The sequence below is a fragment of the Thermomyces dupontii genome, assembly GCF_041956625.1.
Source record: "Thermomyces dupontii strain NRRL 2155 unplaced genomic scaffold VTN31scaffold_2, whole genome shotgun sequence".
NCBI classification, from domain to species: Eukaryota; Fungi; Ascomycota; class Eurotiomycetes; order Eurotiales; family Trichocomaceae; genus Thermomyces; species Thermomyces dupontii.
The window spans coordinates 679,767-702,587 of NW_027192308.1; the positions used below are offsets into that span (position 1 = coordinate 679,767).

At 50.7% G+C, this 22,821-nt stretch overlaps 7 protein-coding genes across 7 annotated transcripts; 4 read left to right on the top strand and 3 right to left on the bottom strand.

The window, feature by feature from the left end:
* Positions 1-1,994: 1,994 nt before the first annotated feature.
* VTN31DRAFT_2626 (uncharacterized protein) lies at positions 1,995-3,895 on the bottom strand (the record flags this gene model as incomplete). Its single annotated transcript, XM_069402815.1, has 4 exons — positions 1,995-2,240; positions 2,319-2,395; positions 2,452-2,797; positions 2,894-3,895. 4 exons carry the CDS (start codon positions 3,893-3,895, stop codon positions 1,995-1,997), a joined length of 1,671 nt encoding a protein of 556 aa, XP_069262059.1.
* Positions 3,896-5,677: 1,782 nt separating this feature from the next.
* VTN31DRAFT_2627 (uncharacterized protein) lies at positions 5,678-6,166 on the top strand (the record flags this gene model as incomplete). The annotated part of the gene is made up of 1 exon (XM_069402816.1): positions 5,678-6,166. The coding sequence occupies one exon, from the start codon at positions 5,678-5,680 to the stop codon at positions 6,164-6,166; it is 489 nt and encodes a 162-aa protein (XP_069262060.1).
* A 1,042-nt stretch (positions 6,167-7,208) lies between these two features.
* On the top strand, positions 7,209-9,979 carry VTN31DRAFT_2628 (uncharacterized protein; the record flags this gene model as incomplete). Its single annotated transcript, XM_069402817.1, has 2 exons — positions 7,209-7,625; positions 7,676-9,979. The coding sequence occupies 2 exons, from the start codon at positions 7,209-7,211 to the stop codon at positions 9,977-9,979; spliced, it is 2,721 nt and encodes a 906-aa protein (XP_069262061.1).
* A 648-nt stretch (positions 9,980-10,627) lies between these two features.
* On the top strand, positions 10,628-11,962 carry VTN31DRAFT_2629 (uncharacterized protein; the record flags this gene model as incomplete). The annotated part of the gene is made up of 1 exon (XM_069402818.1): positions 10,628-11,962. The coding sequence occupies one exon, from the start codon at positions 10,628-10,630 to the stop codon at positions 11,960-11,962; it is 1,335 nt and encodes a 444-aa protein (XP_069262062.1).
* A 198-nt stretch (positions 11,963-12,160) lies between these two features.
* VTN31DRAFT_2630 (uncharacterized protein) lies at positions 12,161-14,249 on the bottom strand (the record flags this gene model as incomplete). The annotated part of the gene is made up of 5 exons (XM_069402820.1): positions 12,161-12,169; positions 12,224-12,458; positions 12,538-12,719; positions 12,772-13,625; positions 13,676-14,249. 5 exons carry the CDS (start codon positions 14,247-14,249, stop codon positions 12,161-12,163), a joined length of 1,854 nt encoding a protein of 617 aa, XP_069262063.1.
* A 417-nt stretch (positions 14,250-14,666) lies between these two features.
* On the top strand, positions 14,667-20,601 carry VTN31DRAFT_2631 (uncharacterized protein; the record flags this gene model as incomplete). Its single annotated transcript, XM_069402821.1, has 7 exons — positions 14,667-14,760; positions 14,812-14,936; positions 14,991-15,140; positions 15,204-17,437; positions 17,485-17,714; positions 17,769-19,237; positions 19,294-20,601. The coding sequence occupies 7 exons, from the start codon at positions 14,667-14,669 to the stop codon at positions 20,599-20,601; spliced, it is 5,610 nt and encodes a 1,869-aa protein (XP_069262064.1).
* A 203-nt stretch (positions 20,602-20,804) lies between these two features.
* Positions 20,805-21,526, bottom strand: VTN31DRAFT_2632 (uncharacterized protein; the record flags this gene model as incomplete). The annotated part of the gene is made up of 2 exons (XM_069402822.1): positions 20,805-21,357; positions 21,417-21,526. 2 exons carry the CDS (start codon positions 21,524-21,526, stop codon positions 20,805-20,807), a joined length of 663 nt encoding a protein of 220 aa, XP_069262065.1.
* Between the last annotated feature and the right edge of the window lie 1,295 nt (positions 21,527-22,821).

Genomic DNA, 22,821 nt, shown 5'->3' on the forward strand with positions numbered 1-22,821 from the left:
TGCTGAGACTGGCCACTTTGTTGTGGTCCTGTTTGAACGAAGAGAATAAGTAACCTTGAGCTTCAGCCTCCAGCCAGCCCGCAGATACAAGCAGTTTAAGACTAAATCGCAAATATCAAATTATCTTAGCCACGCTGCCACTTTTTGATTCTGAACCACACTGTGGCTGAAACAATGCTCGAGCTTTGAGGACTTGCACGTTGCGAGTGTGGTTGAAAACCATTATCGGTGCCTAACGCTGAGTACTTGATTTCAAGCAGTAAGTACGGAGTACTACTAAAGTAATATACTAATAAGAGATGCTCAAGCAGTAGTACCAGGTGCTGCCTAGGTACTCCGCAAGTCATAGGTACGGAACATCTCTGTTTGTCATTGATGTCGAAAGCTCGAAATCGTTGGTCATTGTGATTTAAAAGCCTCGAGAATGGATAGGATTAGTGCGGTTTTGACAAGGGTCGATCAATGGACGGTTGACGGCACCACCACACGATCCATGTCCGTTCTACATTTTTAGATAGTACTAGTTACTACATATCTTTGTACGGTGGAGGCCTAAACTCAAGGTGTCCCCGCACTTTGTGATGATATTCCCATTCACGATGCACCGGTGCTACAGCACCCATAACACTAGCCTATCAGGATAAATAGATCTGCCAGATTCGAAATTGCACACAGCTCGGTCCACTTCGTTTCTTTTAAAGCAGTACTTGCACTTCGTGGAATGGACATACAAGTTCGGCAATCACTCTCAGCTTCTGAAGACGAAAAGAAATGTCTGTTGACCGCATCCATCATGAGTACCTTGGACGGTGCTCGTGCTTGTACTCATCGGTTACCGCGGTTGACAGCAGGCAGAATCGAGTACGTCGAAATTGACGCCATGATGGCATGTACTCTGCATAGACTCCTGATGGTATTCGATGTCGCATAGATTGTCCCAAGTATCATGTAGCCTATGCATAAGGTCTCACTAAGAGAATCCTAGGAGACAACATCATAGTATCCTTGAGGAACGGCAGTGTCAATGGCAAAACATTTCAATTTTCAGCGCGAGTGGTGACAATCTCACGTCCAAGCCTGGTACTTTTCGAGATCAGTCATGAAAGTGGTGTTGGTAACCAAGTATGAGTACCTATGGTTGGAGTCAGTCCTTACATACAGTATTCGATAGGCTAGTCGTCTTCTCGTACAGGTATGTAGAGTTAGGTACTAGTACCTACGGTATACCTTTGAGTCGTCTACTAGTATGATGACGAACCCAATGGCGAGTAAAACTACTAGTACCCCATACTCCATCGTATAGCTACTGTCGATGTAAGCAGGTGGCTCTTATCCAGTACTACCCCTGCACGACGTGAATGGAGAATACCCTCCAACCTTGATCGTTTTTCAACTTAGATCGAAACCAGTCAGCGCACCCCGGTACGGAGTACTAGTTCTGAAGTGGGGTAAACTGATGAACTTGAGCTGGTTTCGCCATTCGATAATAAATCGCTTGGACTTCAGTAATAGTACCGATAGAGTCCTGTACCTTGGCCTACTACTTAGTTTAGTACTACCTACCTAGAGGTCCCTAGGTATGTAGATGCTGCGATGGTGAAATCTGAGCAGTTATCATTATTACGTTGAGGCTGCGTAGGGACATGGCAGCCTGATGCCTTGTTCAACTCTGCAACACAGCAGTTCACACTCCGGACGATTTGTTCCGTAGCCGAAGTGGTATTTCTAGATTAGCCAGTATCACATATATTTCTTTGCAATTTATCGTTAGCTATTAGCAGGATCAATTTGCTCGGTCCCTTGAATCCTAGTCATATCTTAGCCACTCGTCCAAGCCCCGCCAAACCGGGTGGTCCCAAGCGAGTAAGTTAGTACTAGTACTGTAGTGTCAATCGCATCAATCACAGCATCAAATGCATGCTCTCACTTGATGTTTGTCAACGGCTAGGAGTCATGGGATGATTTTATCTGTCGCCCAGTTCGAACACAGCCTCTCATGCCTGCTCACGATCAGATCTAGCCGACTGCTCCTGCTGCAGGTCTTCCGCAATTTTTCGTTTTCGTTCCTCCTCAGCCTCGTTGCTGTGGTCATCGAACACGACATCCATTTCCTCGAGCGTCCTACCCTTGGTCTCGGGCACGACAAAGTACGTCCATGCGCCCGACAGAACGCAGAAGACGGCAAAGAAGGTGTAGGCCCCGAAACCGGTGTTCTGTACCAGTGGAGGAGTGATCAGGCCCTGAAAACGATGGCAAGTTCGTCAGTGGGTTCGAAATTGCAGTGCGGTGAGTGTGCTTTCAGCTCCCCAACAACATACGATGATGAAGTTGTTCAACCAATTCGAGCACGTCGACAAAGCCACTCCCTTGGCTCGCAGCGAGGACGGGAAGATTTCTATAACAGATGAGTTCTAGGCTCCAACGTCCTCAAGGTGCAGGCCTTCGTCTCACCAGATGGCATCGCCCAGGGCACAGGGCCCCAGGAAGCACCGAAAGCCAGCATGTACAGAAACAGGAACGCGACACTAGTCCAGCCCTGTGGTCGATGAGCCGGCCAGTTATCATCGAATAAACCCACCAGGACAGCAATGATAATGTGGGAGATGGACATCACGATTGATCCGATCAACAGTAGAGGACGTCGACCGAACTTGTCCATCGTCCATATGCTCGAGGTGACACCGACAAGTTGAGTGACATTAAGAACCCCAGACAGGACCAACTGCATGTTGTAGTCCATTCCCATTGTCTGGAACAGCGTTGGCGAGTAGTAAATGAGAGCATTGATCCCCACAAACTGGATGGAATTAAGTGGTCAGTACAAAGATTGCATCACATCTTTACTGACGGCAAAATAGCATTCATCTGTAGGTCAGTGGTGACTGATACAAACCTGCTGGAAGAACATGATCCCAACGCCAACGTGGGTTCTTCGCCAGCACCCCGGCTTGAAGCAATCAATCCATGAGACTACCTCAAGCAGAGCCTCACTCTTGCGGGACCCATCTTGCAGGTTCGGATGTTTCTCAGCGCTTATCTCTTTGTGGAACCTGACCTCGACTTGAATGTCAAAAAACTCCTGCTTCACTCGGGCATCAGTTTCGGGAAGGCGGCGCAGCCGGCAGAGGGACTCTAGGGCTTCGGGATCCCGACCGCGGAAAACCAGCCATCTGGGGGAGAAAGGAAGCAGATACACTCCCGCAAGAAGCACAAAGCCGGGCAGCATTTGTAAGAAAAATGGCAATCTCCATGACCAATCCGACGGCATGTACCTTGTGCCGTAAGTGATATAATATGCAATCACTATGCCCAGGACAATGCAAAACTCCTCCAAGACGAGTAAAGTGCCTCTCACTTCCGGCGGGCTAACTTCCGAAATGTATAGCGGTGCCACCATGCTGAGCATGCCGATTCCAATTCCTCCGATGAGTCGGGCAACCACGAGCATTGCGTAACTGATAGCGGCGGTCTGCAGTATGGACCCAATCGTGAATACAATCACTGCGATGACGATCGAGTATCGGCGGGAGTATTTGTCGGCGATCCAACCCTGATTGAGAGCACCCAGTAATGCGCCCAGTTCAATCATTGCCGTCATGAGGCCCTTCCAGAAACCAGCGCCGGCAGCTGTCTCCGACACGAGCGGGAAGGTGTCCAGGAAGTGCGGCATGACCAAAACGATCGAGATCACGCCTTGGTCGTACCCGAACAAGATACCTCCCAGCGTGGAGCAGGCTGCACACAGAGTAACGAAGGGATTATGGAAGAGACCTCGGACTCCAGGCGGTCCGTAGGGTGTCCGAACAACCCTCTGGATGTGGTACGATTCTCCGGAATTGGGGGAAGCGGCTATGGTCTCTTCCTTGACCCTGGCCGAGTCGTCTTCCGACGCCATACTGAGATTGCAGGGATGGTATGCACAGACAAGACAACAAAGCGTGAGGCAGAGATGTTCAGCAAGGTGTTGGCACGGTGAAAAGGCAAAGAAACCGGGACTCTGGGAACGCCATGGAGATTTATTTTCGCAGCAAGTGCAGAAACCCCCGGCAACCCCAGATTTTCCAGTGCTTTGTTGATTAACTGATCAACAAAGATCCCCTACATCCTTCATACTACGTTCAGTAACTGACCACATGGCTGCCATCCTACTTGTCCCCGCTGAGGTCTGCAAAGATCCACCCAACATAAAGACGTAAGAACGTTGCATGAGGAATCTTTGATGGCCACTGTCGCAACACAGACTGGGGTAAAGATCCGGTCAACTCCCTGGTCCGTTCATACAAGAACTCTCGTAGCACAATTATGAATATGGCATTGTGCAATCTCCGCATGTTCCCCCGCCACCATGGTCTTCGGGGTATCGGCGTTGAGGAATCGCAAAAATGGTCATGCAACGTTACGTACAGCAGAACCAGGTTGGTAATCTGGTGACTGAGAGTGACTGGAGCCCATCTCTGGCTTTGCTCGCGGGTGGCTGTGCTTAGGCAAGGCTTGAGGAGCTTGTTTGGTGATGTGCTTTGCCGACCTGGGAATCTCTCCGTTCTAGGGGTCCACTTGGTCGAGTATCTTCCGGTGAAAATGTTGGCAAAGGGAGTGACTCTGAATTGAGACTGACGCCCCAGTTTCAAGAGACGCAAGGACAAAGCCACGGACAGATTGGCGGCAGCTGGCGAATGCCATTGGAAAATATCTTCGACATCACGCTGCACGCGCAATGATTAGCGCCATGAGCGAAGAAATCAAATACCAATTGTCCCTCATACATAGCGATCTACGGAGAACCTATTGATTTTGATATGTATTTTAAACGCGCTGGTTAAGTGGACCTGCTGGAGCACCAAAGCCTCCAGGGTCTAGGGCTGAGTGGCTGATCACTTTTTGGCGGCTTGATCGGCTGGCAACGGCCAACTGGTCAAAAATAACACGTGACTCATGGCACGTGAGTAGGCCAAAGCGTTGCAAAGTTTTGGACAGTTTAACGAGCAAAGGCTGTATTTACAATTCCCTAACTCATAGACGATTATGCTCTTTACTCATAGACGATTATGCTCTTTTTTCGCCATACTAGTGGATTGATAATGTTTGGCTCATGGCGATTTTCATGCTGAAGGGCCTTGTAGATTCCTGCCTGAGGTGCCTAGTACTCTAACCTAGGTACCAGGCTTCAATAGTATGAACCAACCGACTTAGTACCTAGTACTTTAGTGCGGGCGCGGAGGTTGACAACCCCTCTGAAAGGTGCGCCAATGCGACAGCTCCATATCACATATTTTTGTCCTGCTTTGCCACGGACTTGACTTCTGCTGCTCCCGAAACAGAAAAGGTTGTGATTCGAACCCTTCATACGGAGTACTCCGTAGACTGACCGGAAATCCCAGCAACTTCGACGACCAGGCCACGCGCTTCTCCCCGATCCTTATCACTGACGACGCGTGCCTCAGAAGACGCGAATCACACTGGTAGAACCGTCGCTTCAGCAGCACTATCGTTCCATATCTCGACGCGGACGTGTTTCGAGATTTGGGAAAGAGCCTTGAATCTGTTCATACGTGAGCTCACCGCGGTTTCGAAATCAACCTGTAAGCGGCGAGCATGACCTTGACTCGTCTGCGCGGGTTGGCACTAATTACTCGGACTATTAGAGCGCGAGTTCACACGCCATTGACTGTTTTCCACCATGGCATCCTTTGTCCAGGACCTTTGGTCCAGTATCTTCACACCAGGGCCCACTCCGACATTACTTGTTGCGACAAATGCGACATTCGCAGCGTTACAAGTCCTTCTTTTCGCTCTCCTGCTGGCAACCTACAGTATTCATTTCGTCGTCCTCTCCTTTTTGTCGGGTACGCTCTGGTGGGGCGTCAACTGGTTCGCGAATGAGGTACAACAAGCCCAGGTTCGCGCGGAAGAGGAACAACGAAAGACACAACAAGTAAAAGGCGAGCAAGACGAGAAGCAGAAGGCCACTGGTGTGGATGAGAGGACAGGGTCAGAGACGGAGACAGAGACGGAAGGTGCCTCCAGGGCGAGACGCCGTGCTCCGAGGTCATCATCGCAGACGCAACCCACCGCTAAGGGGCTGGCCGGTGTGCCTGGAGAAGGTGCTTCGGGATATGTTAGCACCGATAGCGACTGGGAAAAGGTTGAGAGTGAAAAGGCACCATGAAATTCGGTTACTCCAGTTACGAGTTCTTCTTGCACCCTTTAGTTGTTGGTCCAGGCCGTCAAAGAGCATATGTTCCGATCTGATAGTGCATGGATTCGGATGTACTGTGCACACTTTCCTGAACACACAGGTTCTTACTACGGGTTGATTGGTCGTGATACAGTAGCCTGTACTGTACATACTGTTTCGTTGACTTGGAACACAAAATGGGCTACATCTGGAAGGCCGTGGACGCTGCAACCGATCACGTTGAATTAGCAATAGGCTAAACGAGGATATGGCATGACGGTCGAGTAACTCCACGGGATTGTGGGAGGTTTGAGCTCCACAGGTGGAATTCGGCCGTTGATTGCGAAGATGTAGGTCCAGAAGTGCCATTGCAATGCTCGGAGTTTGCCTGCAAGTGAGAGAACAAGCGACCTGTGCCTTAGTGCTAACTGCTAAGTAACCTATTTCCTTGAGTACATACATGCAGTTAGCCTATGAATGCCATCAGGAGATATGCCGGGGAAGCAATCCACGAGCTGGATCTCAAGGAACAGTGGTTCAGCACTCCCTAATAGTGGCTCCCTGCAGACGTTACCCAGTACTTAGCCGCAACTTTGCGGGGCATCTTATCAGTTGGAATTTGGAAGAGCCACACCTAGCCGCACCCTTCAAGAATTCATTTAGATAGGTACCTCTAGATACCTACCTAGGTCTACAGACAAGGTTACTGACTTACGAGTAGGTGCTAATAACTTGGTAAAGTACCTACCTACCTAGGTAGTTTACGTAGAGGCAAGTTAGTTACCAGTTGATCCACATGACGTCATAATCATGACTAATCAAAAGAATCACGTGGGTTAGGATGTGGGATGCAAACATCACAAACAGAAGTCATCAACACTACGAGTAAGCTCACGCGTCGTGAGATCCCAGTACAAATCAACGTGCCTTCCTCTACGAGGGTTTTGGTGATATACGAACGATATTATGGAAAATCGAATGGAAAACAATCAACTGCATGTCAGGTGTGATCTTCCAACATGAGCCGACTGCAATGAGTCGAAAGCGCATTTTCGATGGCGTGTTTCCAGCGCCAAAGTCTCTGGGTCTTGATGCCACGCCAATTGCGAGTCCTGTCCTGCGCTCTAGTATAAGGGACCAGCCTTTCGCAGAAGGCATTGATAATTCCGCACTGGGATTTGGAAAGTCATCGGCTGAATCTCAAAGCTGGAGTCACGCATGGCAGATTGCGACCAGCTTCCTATCGTTTCCAGACCATGGAGTTGACGAGCTTGTACGTCTGGACAAAGGCAGCGATGTCGTTTACAAGTCTGTCTCGCAGGGTATCCTTGATGCCTTGTCGTATGTGATATCATATGGGCGTCATGAGGGTATCCAGAGCCTCGTGGAGTGGTATGGAAATGAAATTCGAAGGCATTTCTTGACGAATCTTCGGGGAGAACTTATCCATGTATGTGCCACTCGCTTTACGCGTTCTCAATAGATGCTAACGAATCAAAGCTGTTGGATGAATCTCGGCATGAGGGACTACTCTCACAAGTTGTCCGTTATCTGCAATTGGCTCAGCGACTCTATTACACTCCCTTCGAACAACACGTGGTATCAAAACTGGATGCTGCCAGTCGTGAGACGGCCATCTCCGCTCTACGAAGAACGTTCAATGCCATTGTGTCTTACTCGTTGCCATTTTCGCGAGTATCGGTTCTTCTCGAGACAGAGCTCAGCAGTGCAGCCGCAGTGATTCTTGGAGTGGAAGATGCAAAGCAGCAGGCACGGGTTGCAGAATTCGAATTCCAAGACGACAACATGGACATCGATAGGGATGGCTTCATCACGTATCGATGTTGGCGACAGGAGGGTTCGGAAACTGCGCGTATCCATGCAATGAATGAATTTGCAAAAAGCAGTCGCGTCGCTGCTGTCCGAGAAAGGCTACTTTCACTGTTGGAGGGTGTGCGAGATGTCGGTCTTGGTGGCGAGCGAGCTCAGAAAGTTTTTGCCGAAGTCATGAATACCATGATGACTGAGTACATTTCCACTATGTACGCTGGCCAATGGGACTCGCCATCGTCGGCTCCCCAGCACTTGCGACTATGGACAGAGAACGTTTTTGCACGGTTTGTCATTGACGTGCTTGCTGTCCTCAAGTCTCCAGAGGGAGAGGCCGAGAGTGCTGACGTAAGTCTCAATGATGTGAACAATTGGCATGAAATGGCAATTGCGCGTTTGGGCGCCTTGAGGACGAGCGAACTGTTCGACATCATTGTGGATTGGGATGAGAGCAGCGGTGCCATCGAGGATCTGAAACATTTTACGATTAGCCCTCGAGCGCGACTCGTTCTGGCAACTGAGTTTATCGGTACATTGAACCGACGACTTCTGCACCCTGGAGCATCCACAGTTGAGATCTTGCAGGCGTACATCTCTATCATCCGTGCGTTTAATTTCCTTGACTCCAAGGGAGTCCTTCTACATTGGGTAGCCCGACCAATACGCAGATACCTCAGAGACCGTGACGATACGATCAAAGCAATTGTGAGCGGTTTACTTACCGAAACCTCGGACACTCAGACTAATCCACCTCCAACTGGGGGTGAGACGCTGACAGAGCTATCTGTCGAATTGAACAACGCACGCCAACGCTCGATACAAGATGATTCGGGTGAACTGGACTGGGATGATATGAACTGGACCCCTGATCCGGCCGATGCGGCGCCTGATTACAGTAAATCGAAGGGATTCGACGTGATCGGCAGTCTAACCAGTCTTTTCGAATCGAAGGAAGCTTTCGTGACGGAATTGAAGACTATGCTTTCAGAACGACTGTTGAGAAAGAGCAACTTCGACCAGGAAATATCCGTGCTGGAGCTGCTGAAAATGCGGTTCGGAGATGATGCGCTACAAGCCTGCGAAGTCATGCTACACGATATGACTGTCTCTGCAGGCATCGACTCGACTATACATAATAACCAGAAATTGTCCGCACCCACGAGATCTGATGCTCCAAGCTTGCCGACAGAAGCAACCTCGGCTGTGCCAGAGCTGCACGCAAAAATTCTGTCACGCTTCTTTTGGCCGTCAATCCAAGATCAGCCTTTCAATGTTCCTGATGAGATTGCCATTTTGCAGCAGCGGTACAAAGCCGGATTCGAGGCTGTTCGCTCAGGACGCAAGCTCTCTTGGCTCAATTCCCTTGGACAAGTCACTGTGGAGTTGGAACTTGAAGATCGAATTTTCACCGACAAGGTCACGACTTGGCAGGCGACTGTAATTTATGCCTTTCAGTCGGACACTCCAAGTAGTAACCCTGCGACCAAGACAGTTGCCGAACTATCTGAGTCCCTTGCAATGTCTGCGTCTCTTGTTCGCAGCGCATGTCTCTTCTGGGTCGGCAAGCGCATCCTCACAGAAGTGCAGCATGATACGTTCTGCGTCCTCGAAGTGCTTCCGAACGACGATGATCACGGTTCCGTAGCAGACGCAGATGAGGCGTCGCAAATCAAAGGCGCTTCCGATGCTGAGGCAGCCTTGGTCGCGGCGGAGTCGGCAGCGGCAGCTGCCGCTAAAGAATCGGCACAGGCAGCTATGATGGAGAAGATGCATTTCTACTGGCAATTCGTCGTGGGAATGTTGACAAATCAAGGCCCCATGCCTCTACAGCGCATTATCATGATGCTGAAGATTGCCGTTCCGGGAGGATTTCCATTCAGCGACGATGAACTGAAGGAGTACCTCGCCGGGATGGTTTCCAAGGGAAAGCTGGAGATTATCAGTGGAGGGAATTACAAGATAGTTCCTGAGTAGGACATCTCACAGCAGGAACCAATATCCATCCAATTACGGATTTCAGACTCTCCTGATAGATACTATCGTGATAACAGTCGTCGCGCGTTTTGGAGGCTCGTTGAATGACTCAAGGACGACTCAAGGAACTCTGCCATCGAGAAAGTGCCGATGATATGCGCATCTCGGTGAAGATACTCCTGCAGTTGGTGGTTTGGCTAGTCTTGAAAACACTCCTTCTCAACAACCCTAACCCTAACCATATCCATAGGATGCACGTGACAGACGATTGCAGATTAGATTGCCAAGACGCCTTAGAGCGATCGGCATCACGAGATGCTTAAAATATGATTGGGCAACAGGTTAGCTTGCATAGGAAAGAGTTCAGCCTAAAAAGGACTAGCGTACGCTTTGGACGTCTGTCCTATCTTATCAGAAATTGATTTTTGATCGCCCAATGTCAACCATGATGTAGGTGTAGCGAATGAACCAAACTACGTCATATTCCGATTCGCGGGGTCTACCTCGAATGTCCTTTAGATACGTTCTTGATGAGTCAGAACGTAGAATAGACATTCCTGTGTTCTGCTCATACGATCACTACCCGTTTTGACGTCCCTCAGAGCGTCCGTCGTGCGGCGCTTCAGGCCGTCTTTTTTCTATTCCACCATGGCGGCACTCAGTCCGAGCGTATCGGCCGTATCGCCGCGACAAACGCGCATCTTGCCCGTTCACCGATTGAACAGCATTTCCCCGCCTCAGTCCATCGCGGAATGGTGGGCCAGCGAGCAACAAAGCGGCTCGGCGGAAGCTGCCGCCGTTGCCGAAGCCGCGGAGCTCCTCCGCACAGGCAACACGCCCGTCGGGTTTCCAACGGAGACGGTTTACGGCTTGGGCGCGGACGCCACGCGCAGTGCGGCCGTCCAGGGAATCTACAGGGCCAAGCAGCGTCCGCGGGATAACCCGTTGATCGTGCATGTCGACTCCGAGGACATGATAGAGCGTCTGCTCAACCCTCCTGCCAAAGATACGGAAGCGAACGGGCCCAAGAACACGAAGCGCACGATTCCAGATATCTATAGGCCCCTGATCGAGCGATTTTGGCCGGGGCCGCTCACCATTTTGCTACCAAATCCGCCGAATAGCATTTTGGCTCCTGAAGTCACCGCGAAACTGCACATGTTTGGCGTCCGAATCCCATCATCGCCGTTCGCGCGTCTCCTTATCCACGCAACCGGGAGACCCCTTGCCGCGCCGTCGGCCAACGCGTCAACTAAGCCCTCACCGACTATCGCCCAGCACGTATACCATGATTTGCAAGGGCGAATAGATCTGATCCTCGATGGTGGACCGTGTGGTGTTGGGGTTGAAAGCACTGTGGTCGATGGGTTGAGTTCGCCACCTGCCATTCTACGCCCCGGAGGCGTCGGTATCGACGAAATCAGAGCATGCCCTGGCTGGGAAAAGGTGCGAAAAGCCTACAAAGATGAAGCGCTACAGTTGAAAGAAATCCCGCCGGCCCCCGGCATGAAATACAGGCATTACTCGCCGAAAGCGGACGTGGTGCTCTTTGAAACCGGATCGAATCCGACAAGCATCTCCCGCCGCGTAAATGCGGACTTGAAGAACACAGCGGTCGGAGCGAGAAAAGTGGGTTTCATCCGGACGAGGACATGGGAATATGCTCTGGGCTTAGCACCACCATCATCTCCTCCTCCGTCAGGAGAGATTGGATCCATGACATCGTTCACCCTCGAGGTTGAATACCATCCAACCACTTACTCAACCATCAAAACGACCAAAACAATCTACGATATACATCTGGGCCAGAAGACTGAGGATATCGCCCGCGGACTGTTTGCTGCCCTCCGTGCCATGGATCTTGAGGATGTTGATATCATCTACGTTGAAGGCATCCCCGATAATGAGGGCGAGCTGGCCGCCGCTGTGATGAACCGGTTACGGAAAGCTGCAGAGGTGGAGATCAGGAAAGGTCAGGCATGATTTCAATGTGCGAGTGTAATTCTGGAGCTTCTGTCGGTCTTGGATCGAGTGTAGGGCAAACATTAAAAACAAAAAAATAAACTCGTTAGGAGGACGGTGTGGATGGTTACTTGTATATACGGTCTTGACTGGAGTATATACAAAAATGTTTGTGAACAAGCGGGCGAGCGGTCTATTAAATGTAGGCAACTTTCTAAATCAAAACACCTGTTTCGATTAGCAAAACTTCAAGAGGACCTCTGGTGTGAGAGGGTGACTCACCGCCCCTCCAATGATGAACAGGCGTTCTTCTTCCCTTTGGACCCATTTTACGATCTTGTTCGCGCTCTGCGTGATCGCGTTTCGGTTCGCTCCTGGCCCGGAAACGCAGTAGAATTCGAACGCTGGCGTGACCCAAGCAAATGCACTAGCGGATTTGCTGACACTATGGTGAATTCTGACATGCGTGTTGCGTGCATGGACAGCTTCGTGGAGGCCATTGTATGTTGAGATGAGGCTGGTGGCATATGGCACCGCTGGTCAGGACACACGTCTAAGGGCATGAGATACAAAGCGAAAGGCAATATTTGGCTTACCGTCGATGAAGGCTCAAGCTCGCAAAATCTGGCTCGTTCGATGACATGACAAATTGCACGTTCGCCTTGGATTTGCAGATGAAGTGTCGGATGGGCGTGCCGGGGACGATATCCGTTGGGTTTGGGCGACCGGCGGAGATGGCGTCTTGGATGACTTGGAGAAGGTTGGATGTTCGAAGGTGCTGTCCAGGATTCAGCCTTGAATCAACGATGAACTTGAAAAGGTGTACCTACCTCAACTAGCGAGTTGCGCATCTCCTGCAGCCGGAAGAAGCTCTCCTTGTTGGCACTTATCAGGATAATCGCCACGCTTTCATCCTTGGATGGGTCGCCGTCCACGCCATCGCCGCGCGGATCCAGAAAACTCACATACATGTACAGGTAGCCTGAGCTGTTGAACCCTGGAAGACATACCGGAATCCAACTCTCGCCGCCACCAGCCTTGACTCCATCCGCTTCAAAGATCATGTTGAAGAGGAGCTGTAAGTCGCCCGGATGAAGGGAATGTTTCCTGGGTCGCACTACACTGATCAGACGGCCACCGACCGCCATGAGACCATACAGCAGATTGTCAACTTTCGTCTTGAGCATTGCGTTGTTGATCGCTTGTCGGTGGGACTTGCGGATCTTCAGACACTCCAAAGCCTGCAGGAGCGAGGTAGGCGATCCTTTCGTGAAAGAGTCTGCTAGAGTTGACAACAATGTCTCTGTGCCTTGCAGCGGTCGTTTGAGATCGGTCGATGGCCGCACAGAGAATAGGCGGGTCAGCGCTGGCAGAGTCAAGGTTGACAAAACCTGCATGTACAACGCCTCCAGCTGGAGCCGCATGGCGTATTCGCTTTCGAAGAGCCTGCTGATTGCTACGAGATACAGGGGGCCTTCGGCCAATACCACAAATTTGGTATCCCCAGCTACGAAGCTCTTCAGCGTATCGTTGGAGTTCTGGAAGAATGAGATGATAGTCTGGACGATCCCAATGTAGCTGGATATCAAACCTCCGTCGCCATGTCGAGTATAGATGGGTTTGCCGGCTGCGGAGAGAATCAGATAATGTTTTCTCTTCCCCTTCCACTGTTCAAGAAGCAACTCTGCTCACTGTAAGCTACTGAAGAAATAAATGAGAGGGAACCAGGCTCACCTTCATTTTGTCCATCTTCCGCCAGCTCGCCAATCGGCTCAAATTCGTCCGCAAAGTCATCGTCACCATCATCCTGTGGGAACTCAGGCAGACCTAACACATCTACCGTGACGTGATGCCCCGTCATCACATCACCTCCAATGAAGTCTCCGAATACGCTTTCCTCATGCCCGTCGACACTGGGAAGGAAACTCCGAGTACTCGCGGTATCGCTGGCTTCGCCTGTGCGCGTACCAGGCAATTGGTTCAGACTTGCTTTCGCTCGTAGTCCTCTGCCGAGGAATGTCTGGCCAAAGCTGGTCGCAAGGCCATCATTGAAACCCTGACTTTGACCATTTATGTCCTTCAGGGATAGCGCTGTGGTCGCCTGAGATTGTAGCTGTACATTGGGTCTCGCGGTTGACGGTCGGTCGTCGTCGTGTTGGTCGGTCCTCGGACGCGGTGGGAGCGGCGGTCTTGTCGTCTCAGCAGTACTCGAGCTGCGATATCGCGTCTCTACAGGGAGATTTTCCGAATCAACCGGTCCAGTCTCTCCATGCTGATCACTGAGTGTAGCCGTATTACCGGATGCCATCGTATCTCATGTTGGAGACTGCGTAAGGATTCTCAGGTCATGGGTGACGCGGTCATCTTCAAGCAGCCCATCGCGAAAAAAAGCAGCTGATCCCGAATCAACCGACAATCCGGGAAAAGCGATTGAATGACCCGACCACGAGAGGTAGTTGGATGTAGCAGAATCGCATGTCGGAGATGGGCGGGACCCGACAAATGTCAAAGTTGTTCCGCCATTCATTGCCCCGTATCTCGGATCCGCTGTTAGGATTTCCTGACGTTGCTTATCATTTCGAACACAGTTTACAATTTACAATCGTGTTCTCTACTTGTAAAGTCCTCCACAGCATCTCCCTCCGCACTATTTCTTGACGAATGTCGAAATAATGCCGGTGCGTGACATGCTATTTTTCCCCGCCCAAAGATTTAGGTTGCCATCATGAGCTCGGATGCTGGAGGCGTTGCGAGAGCCAATTCTCCTGCTAGCTCAGACAGCTCTCTCACGCGTTTGCGGGCTCGAGGAAACAATGACGGTTAGTGTGTCGCGATTGCGAGAGTGGACAATGACTGATACAACTCTCCAGAGCACCTCAAAAAGGACAAACAGTACCGTCGTTATGCGGCCTCCGTCGAACGCGCGCTGTCGCTCTTTGACACGGCCCTGCAAGAATGGGCCGATTACATCTCGTTTCTTAGTCGCTTACTGAAGGTCGTATGAATCCTAGCGTTCTGTCTACAGACATTCTAATGCGAATCCATGCAGGCCCTTCAATCCCATCCACCCGAGCACCCGGTTGTTCCACACAAGATACTCGTCGCAAAGAGGCTCGCGCAATGCATGAACCCGTCACTGCCATCCGGCGTTCACCAGAAGGCTTTGGAAGTGTATACATACATATTTGGATTGATCAAGGTAATGCTACTGTCTCTGAGAACTCGGGACATGTGGTCGCTGATCGCGTCCCCATGAAAATAGCCCAGTGGCCTCTCCCAGGATTTGCCCTTGTATTTCCCTGGAGTTGCGCCGACTTTGACCTTTGCCTCTCTTTCCGTTCGGCCCTTGTTTATAAATCTGATCGAGACGTTCTTTCCAGAACTGGACCCCGCCGCTCTCAGGCCAGCTTTGAAAGGCATTATACTGGCACTTCTGCCTGGCTTGGAGGAGGAGACCAGTGAGGACTTTGAACCTGCCTTGCGGACGCTCAATAAAATTCGCAATGTGGTGAATCAGCTCGAAACTCAGCAACATGGCTTGGAAGAGAAGGCCAGCGGGCAGTATTTCTGGCAGTGTCTTTTCCTTGCCTCTATAACGAATCCAAGTAGGCGAATGGGAGTTCTGGCATATTTGAATCGCCATCTACCGAAATTGGGCATCATTGATGTGAAGGCCGCACTGTCAGGGAAGGCGAATGAGAACGCCCATGATAATTCATTTGCCATTGCGGAGTCGATCATTTCCCCCGAACCAGGGTTGCTTGTCCGTTGCTTCGCCAGCGGTCTTGCTGACGAACAACTGCTTGTGCAACGTAACTTTCTCGATTTGCTGGTCACCCATCTTCCGCTGCATTCCCCCATCCTCCAATCCAGGATCTCGCGAGATGATTTCGAGCGACTTGTGGTCGCCGCTGCTGGTGTTGTCACCCGCAGAGATATGAGTCTTAACCGGAGACTTTGGGCATGGTTCCTGGGCCCGGAGTCACCCACCACGGCAGCTGAATCGTTGCCCTTGGGCCCGGACAAGGATGCTACGGACCACTCACAGTCCCAATACCTTAACAAGTTTGGCTTGGATCCTCTGGTGCGAGGCCTTTTGAAGATGTTGAACCAGAAGCCGGTTCTGCCGACCGAGCGGAGCAAGCCTATCCGCATTGCCGTTTCTTTGATGGATCGATGGGAGGTCGGAGGCTTCGTTGTGCCTGCGGTGTTTCTGCCCATCATGAAGAATGTCCAAGAGTATGAGATTACGGCGCCGAAACATCACTTTGATGAGGTGTTCAGAAGTTCCAGCGCCTTCTTCGATGGAGTTGAGAGTACATTGATCTTTTCGGAGATCCTCTATTTGATTGACGTGGATATCGACAACATTCACAATGGTTCTGACAAGAAGCTGAATAACTTGAAATTGGCTCATTTCATTCTGGCAAAGTTCAATGTCCGCGAGGAAGAAATGCTGCTCATCCACATCCCCCTGCTTATACTGTCTATGCTCTCGAAGACCAATCGGGCAGTGTCAAAGTACTCTCAACCAAATCCTGCCGCACGCAAGGCTGTCGTCCAGCAGTACATCAAGCTGCTCGTTCTCCTAGTTAGCTTAGTACCCGAGCGAGCATTTTACAGGAGGCCTTCATCTGAAAGTTCACCGGCAAATCAGGTTGTTGATGACAATGCCGATGTTTTGAAGAAAGTCCATGATTTCTACGACCGAAGCAAAGAAAGCCCTGACTTGCCTTTCCTTCCGTTTCCTCCAAAAGTGCTTGCCGAGTACGTGTTGCGTGAAGCCCATAGTCTCTGCATGTCGGCATTGGATGGAAACGATGATGAGCTGTCTGTTCGAGAAGTACTAGGCCTCTTCACAGCACTTTTGAAGAAGACACCAAAATCCGACATCTTGGCCGACAATGCTTTGCTTGGAGCTTTCTATCGGAGTCTTGAAGCCTGTCACTCAACGGATCTGGACTCGCATACTTTCTCTATCATATCTTCAATTGCCTGGACTGTTACTGCAATGCACAATATGCACGTCCAGGGTCATTACATCACTTATGATCAGGTCAATGATCTCTTGCCAGTTCTTGTGAAGCACCTCTGGGCATTCTTGTCAGCAAAATGTCCCAAGTTCCACGTCGAAACTGTCCGCTGCCTCTGGTCATTGCACTCGATCTCATGGCAAGATCACTTAGTCGAAGCGGCTATCACATCTTTGATGGTTGGGGCTTCAGGCAGCGGACGCTATCGTGTGGTGGACCTGGAGAATGCGGAACGCTTCTTTGTCTTGTGGAACCACAGCCACAATAGGACCTACGACTCTACGTCAACACGTACAACAGAGGACGCTGTCAGTGGAAAGGCTCCGGGGCATGAGCGAATTTTATACCAGACATCGCTGCTCGAAAGACCTCTATTTCTAGTTTTGGACTTGTTGTCGAATGATGCGGATGAGATTTCGCAGAGCGTAAGGGATTGGATAAGTGACTTGTCTTCGATTCACAGGTATGTCTGCTGCAAATACGACGCCACACAACACTGATGGCGTTTAGAATATTGTATATCGTTATCACACGCCTAGAGGCTCTTCTCGTTCCTCAACCTTCCCCACCACAAGCAGATGCGACCTCCAGTTGCGTTTTGGACGATGATCTGCAACAGTGTCAATATCTCCTCGAGACTATTTCCAAAATCATTTCTTGCCTCTCGCATAGGGGGTGGATTACACTGGTGACTCACCCTGTCTCTCCAGATGAGAAACCTGGCGAGATCACCAGAGAAGGTAACATTTTCTCGATGATATGGGACAGTGCCGACGCTGAGCAGTTTCTTTCAGATGAGCCCGAATTGAAAACCTTCCAGACAGCGCTTGTGGATACACTGTTTGCCGTGCTGAAGTCAGACCCGAACAAGGAACTGAGCGCAGATAATGTGACTTTGCAGAGGACAAGCTTACTGGTCCTGCGACAGTTGCTCTCGGGTCTTGGGGCTGAGCAGTTGATCGACAATGATATTCACCTCACGTTATTGGAGAAATTGTCTGTCGCGTTGGATCAAGGGAGCCATTCTGTCCAAAGCAGCATCATTGATACCCTTATTCCTGCGTTGAAAGCTCGGTTCGCATCGGTCCTGCAACCACCCCAGCATATGCGCGCGAAGGATAAGAAATTAACGTCGCGCGAAACGCTAAAGAGGGCCTCGTTGCTTTCTTTGAGCACTGATCGAGTGGACAAGATGCAACAACAACAAACACCAACTCTGCCACGGCCCCCAGAGCAGCTTCTTAACTGCCTGCTTCGGGGTCTTAGCTCGCCAAACTCTCATGGATGCTTGGACAAGTGGATCTTACTGCTTAGCGAGAGCCTGCCTCTTTACGCAGGTGGGATTTTCCAAATTCTTCTTGTTTTGGTGGAATGTCTCTGTCGAGAGATTCGCCAGTCATTCGCTAAAGTACAAGCAGTCTTCAAAGCAACAAAGAACTGGCCCCAAGATCGATCCGAGTTCGTGACGGTAGCATTGCTGACAGGATTAGAAGCCTGTATCGCCGCGGCGCATGAACGCCTCCATGTGGAAGAGGCAAATACTCCGGCGAGCAAGAGCCCCGACCAGCCTCAAGGATTCTTTGGCAACATGGTATCCGGAGTGTTCAGCAATGAGGGGCCATCCGGACGGAATGCTGCAAACGACAGACTGACTGTCTTACTGTGCTTTCAGGACGCCGTTCGTCTGTGCTTCTCGATCTGGTGTTGGGGTGCCAGTAAAAATTGGCCTTCCTTGGATTCGGAGTCTGCTGCGTCGTTCCAGTACACGTCATTACGAATGAGGAACCGATCTCGTCGATTGCTAGAACATTTGTTCGCAGCGGAGGCATTAGAATGTCTCGAGACACTAGTCGAGATTTGGGCAAAGCTCGATCCCTCAAAGACGAGTGTTGCTGCTCATGTTTTTAACCTTTTGCACACGCTCGACAGGGCTCGTCCAAAGGTCACAATCCCAGCGATCTTTAACGGAATATACAGTCGCACCAATCCAACGGCTCTGGAACCGAGTCGGAAGTCCGCATTGGCGTCGAACATTACAGAATCTGATCTAGCTGCGTTCTTGGTGACTTACGCTCGTTCCCTCGATGATGATGTTTTGGATGAGATCTGGACCGACTGTGTCACTTTCCTGAAGGACGTTCTGGCCAATCCGTTTCCACATCGTCAGATTTTGTCTCGTCTGATTGAATTTGCCGCAATACTCGGAGCGAAGATGGACAACACAGGGTTTGGCGATGACCGTCGAATGCGTAAAGAACTAGGGGTACGTTTTGTCATCGATCCTAGTGAATACCCAATTGATGATGACCTCTTTTTCAGGATCTACTTATCCGTCTTCTTACGGCCATTTTCACAAGCAAACCCCTCGGATTTTCACAAGAATCTACCCTTTCTGGACGGGCAATGTCGGATCAAGACGGCATCCCGGCATCCCATGCGGGACCAGACGACATGCTGACCATTCTCAACAACTCGTTGCCTGCCTTTCTCACAACGCTGGGAGAGACCGATCGCATCACAAGCGCTGTTTCCAACATCTCGACCAATGTCATCGTGCCAATCCTTAGGTCACGCTTGTTTCCAAACAACGTGAATAGAAACTTCTTGAGCTTGTTGCAGCAGATTTCCAAGATCTCGACCAGCTCGAAAGTGTGGAAAAAGGACATCAACGAGGCGTTCAATGATGCTCGGTTCTTTGGAATGCATGTCGATCTGGTCAAATCCGGCTGGATGGGTCTCTTGCAGCAGTGGATCCTTGTGGACAAGGAGAGATTCCCCGAGCTTCTGTCTCGCCTGACGCCTCCAGCCTCCGCGGGTATCATGTTCGGTGTCGGTGCATCAGCAGCAAGGCTCGAAGCGGATCGCAAGACCCAATTGAATTTGCGACGGATCGCACTTCTGATCCTCTCCACTGGACACGAGCATATCGTCGCGGACCTCCCAACTCTTATGCAGAAACTAGAAGACCTCCTTCAGGCAACCAACGTCTCGTCGCCGTCGTCATTGACCAGGGCGGAAATCTTCATGGTTTTGCGAGCGCTTGTCGTGAAGACTTCATCGACAACTCATCTCGCTCCGTTCTGGCCACTAATCACCAACGAGCTACAAGATGCCATCTGCGCAGTGCCGAATCACCAGACAACCGACCTATACAATCCATATTCTCTCCTCCAGGCATGCAAACTTCTTGACACTCTCCTCCTACTTGCCCCGGACGACTTCCAGCTCCAAGAATGGCTCTTTGTGACTGATACCATCGATGCTATTCACCCGCCAAGTGGCCTGGGACGAATCGCGCAAGCAGATGAAGTTTCGCAAGCTTTCGGTCCATCGTCATTAGCCGCCGGAATCCCTTCACCTCATGGACCAGGCTCCCCAGCTGCGGCTGAAAATTTCAACGATTTCGGTTCTGATACCGCCAGTGGCCTCAAAAAACCATTGCTAACGTCAGACCGCATCCGGGAGACAGCCAAGGATGAAATTGTCGAGCGGGTTCTCAGGCCATTCTTTGACCGACTGAGTATTTTTGCATTCGAGAGCACATATAGTATGGCGCTGCCGGATACGGAGGCTTGCATTGACGATCTGCTGGCGGACTTATTCAACGAGGGGACCATGGCAAGCTAGAGGGTGTATTGTACCATTGTTTTGATAAATCGTCATTGTGAACTATGTGATCGTTCTGATACCACAATTGGCTTCTCAAGGTATGCTTGAAATCAAATAAAATCTTCAAAGTTAAGAATACATAATTATCGATCTAGAATAAGAAATCGAAGTCTGAAATGAATGATGATTGATCAATGAAAAAAAAAAATCCAATGAAATGTTTACAGGCCCAGGGCAACACTGACCAGCACGGCCAGACCAACAACGAAGCCCGAAGTACCAGGAATGACAGACGCATCATCCGAAAGGGGACCTTCGAGATCATCAGTCTCATCTTCGGTGCCATTGGTCCGAGGGCCATCGCAGTGCCAGTGGTCGCCGTGCGGCTCGCACCCAACGCTGGCGGTGGGAGAGGGCGGGAGCACATTTGAGGAGCTACCGGCCGGAGTGCTGGAGGTGGGGGCCGGGCCATCGCAATGCCAGTGGTCGCCATGAGGCTCACAGCCTACACTCTCTGTCGGCGACGGAGGAAGCACTCCGCCCGTAGAGGAGTGGTCGTGGTCGTCGTGGTCGTCACTGTGGTCGTCATCATGGTCGTCATCATGGTCGTCGCCGTGGTCATCGTCCTGGTCACCGTTGCCACCAGTAGGGCGAGGGCCGTCGCAGTGCCAGTGATCACCATGAGGCTCGCAACCTACGCTCTCGGTGGGCGATGGAGGGAGCACTCCGGTGGTCTCGCTGCTTGAAGTCGTCGGGGCTGGGCCGTCGCAGTGCCTGATCCGACTCTCCTTAGTCATGTTGTTTTAACCGCAGGGCGGGATCCGTCAACTTACCAGTGATCCCCATGAGGCTCGCAACCCACACTCTCAGTTGGCGATGGCGGGAGGGTCTGAGCGAGGGCTACCGAGGCCATAAAGGCCGCAACAACAGCGGAGATCTTCATTTTGGTTGTCTGGGTGTGCAGCGTCGAGGAACAGATGAGAACTTCCCGCGAGATTTGCCTCGTACCTGGATGTACATATGAGGTACAGGATGGTTGCAGTCCGGTTTATATATGCGTCCTCTACTTTTAGACTGTTGCTCTCTCTGGTTCCAGGCCTTGAAACTTGGGGAATACACGAGTTAACCGCAGATAGTTCCCACATGTTGACAGTGCCAAGATGCATCTTCGGCACGTATTCCACGAGGTACCCGTGGTGTGTTAGACTTCCTGGAATCCCGCGCCAGGATGAATGGACAGACATCAACGCCACCGTGAGGAGTGAGTTCTCGGAGTGTCCACTCTGTTCTGGGTACAAAATACCAAAGCACAATGCTGTTTGACGACAAGAAGTACTTTGGTATGGCATGCATCAAGAAGCGATCATGCAATAATTACGCAGAGAAACACTGAAAATCATGATCTATCGAGCAGCCGATCTGAAAGACCCATGAGCGATCTGATCAAAGCCATGCACAGACTCAACAGACATGTCGATCGGAGGATTTCTTACGGAGTACTCCAATCATTGATCCTTCACAAGTGGTCCTGGAAATTTGCTCCACAATTCAACGTCAGATACCCTTATTCCTGAGAAAACGTCAGATGGGTCTGAATGCAACCTGTCCAGTCTGTGTCCAGGGAAACCCAGGACGTTCATCGCGACTTGCAAGGTCTCCTCACTCTCCTGGTCGAGTCGTGATGTCCAGAATGGTTCATCCACATGTTGTTTTCAAAAAGTCATAAATTGCCAAGACACCAAACGGCGGAAGTGGATCATTCCGAGCGAGTCAACCAACAGGAAGGACCTTGATGAACACTGGATTGTCAGTCCGGACCAATCAGATGAATGGGAGATACATTTTTCGGTTAGCCGAGAAAGCCGACAGGCTAAGGGGAGCCAAGAATCTGGAGCGGACTCTGAGTGGTCAGGGCAGTGCGGAGTGGAGAAATTTGTGCCAAGACCTGCGAACTTGGGGACCTTGGAGATCATTATTCGACCAATCCGGAAATTTCTTTTACAGTCTTGGGATCAATTGCCGGCTGTGGTTTTCAGAACCCGGAGAGGACCTTGGGAGACAGGGCCTCGTGTTGGATTAAGCTGTGAAGAATTTCGGCCACAGAAATCATACTGTCATCATGTCATTGTTGGCAGTTGAGCAGAGATTACCAGTCGACATTAGCAAACTGAAAACTCCCTTGTGTTGTAAGTCAGCTGGTCCCGTTCCGAAATGAACATTGTAGGGTTTGTGGACGCT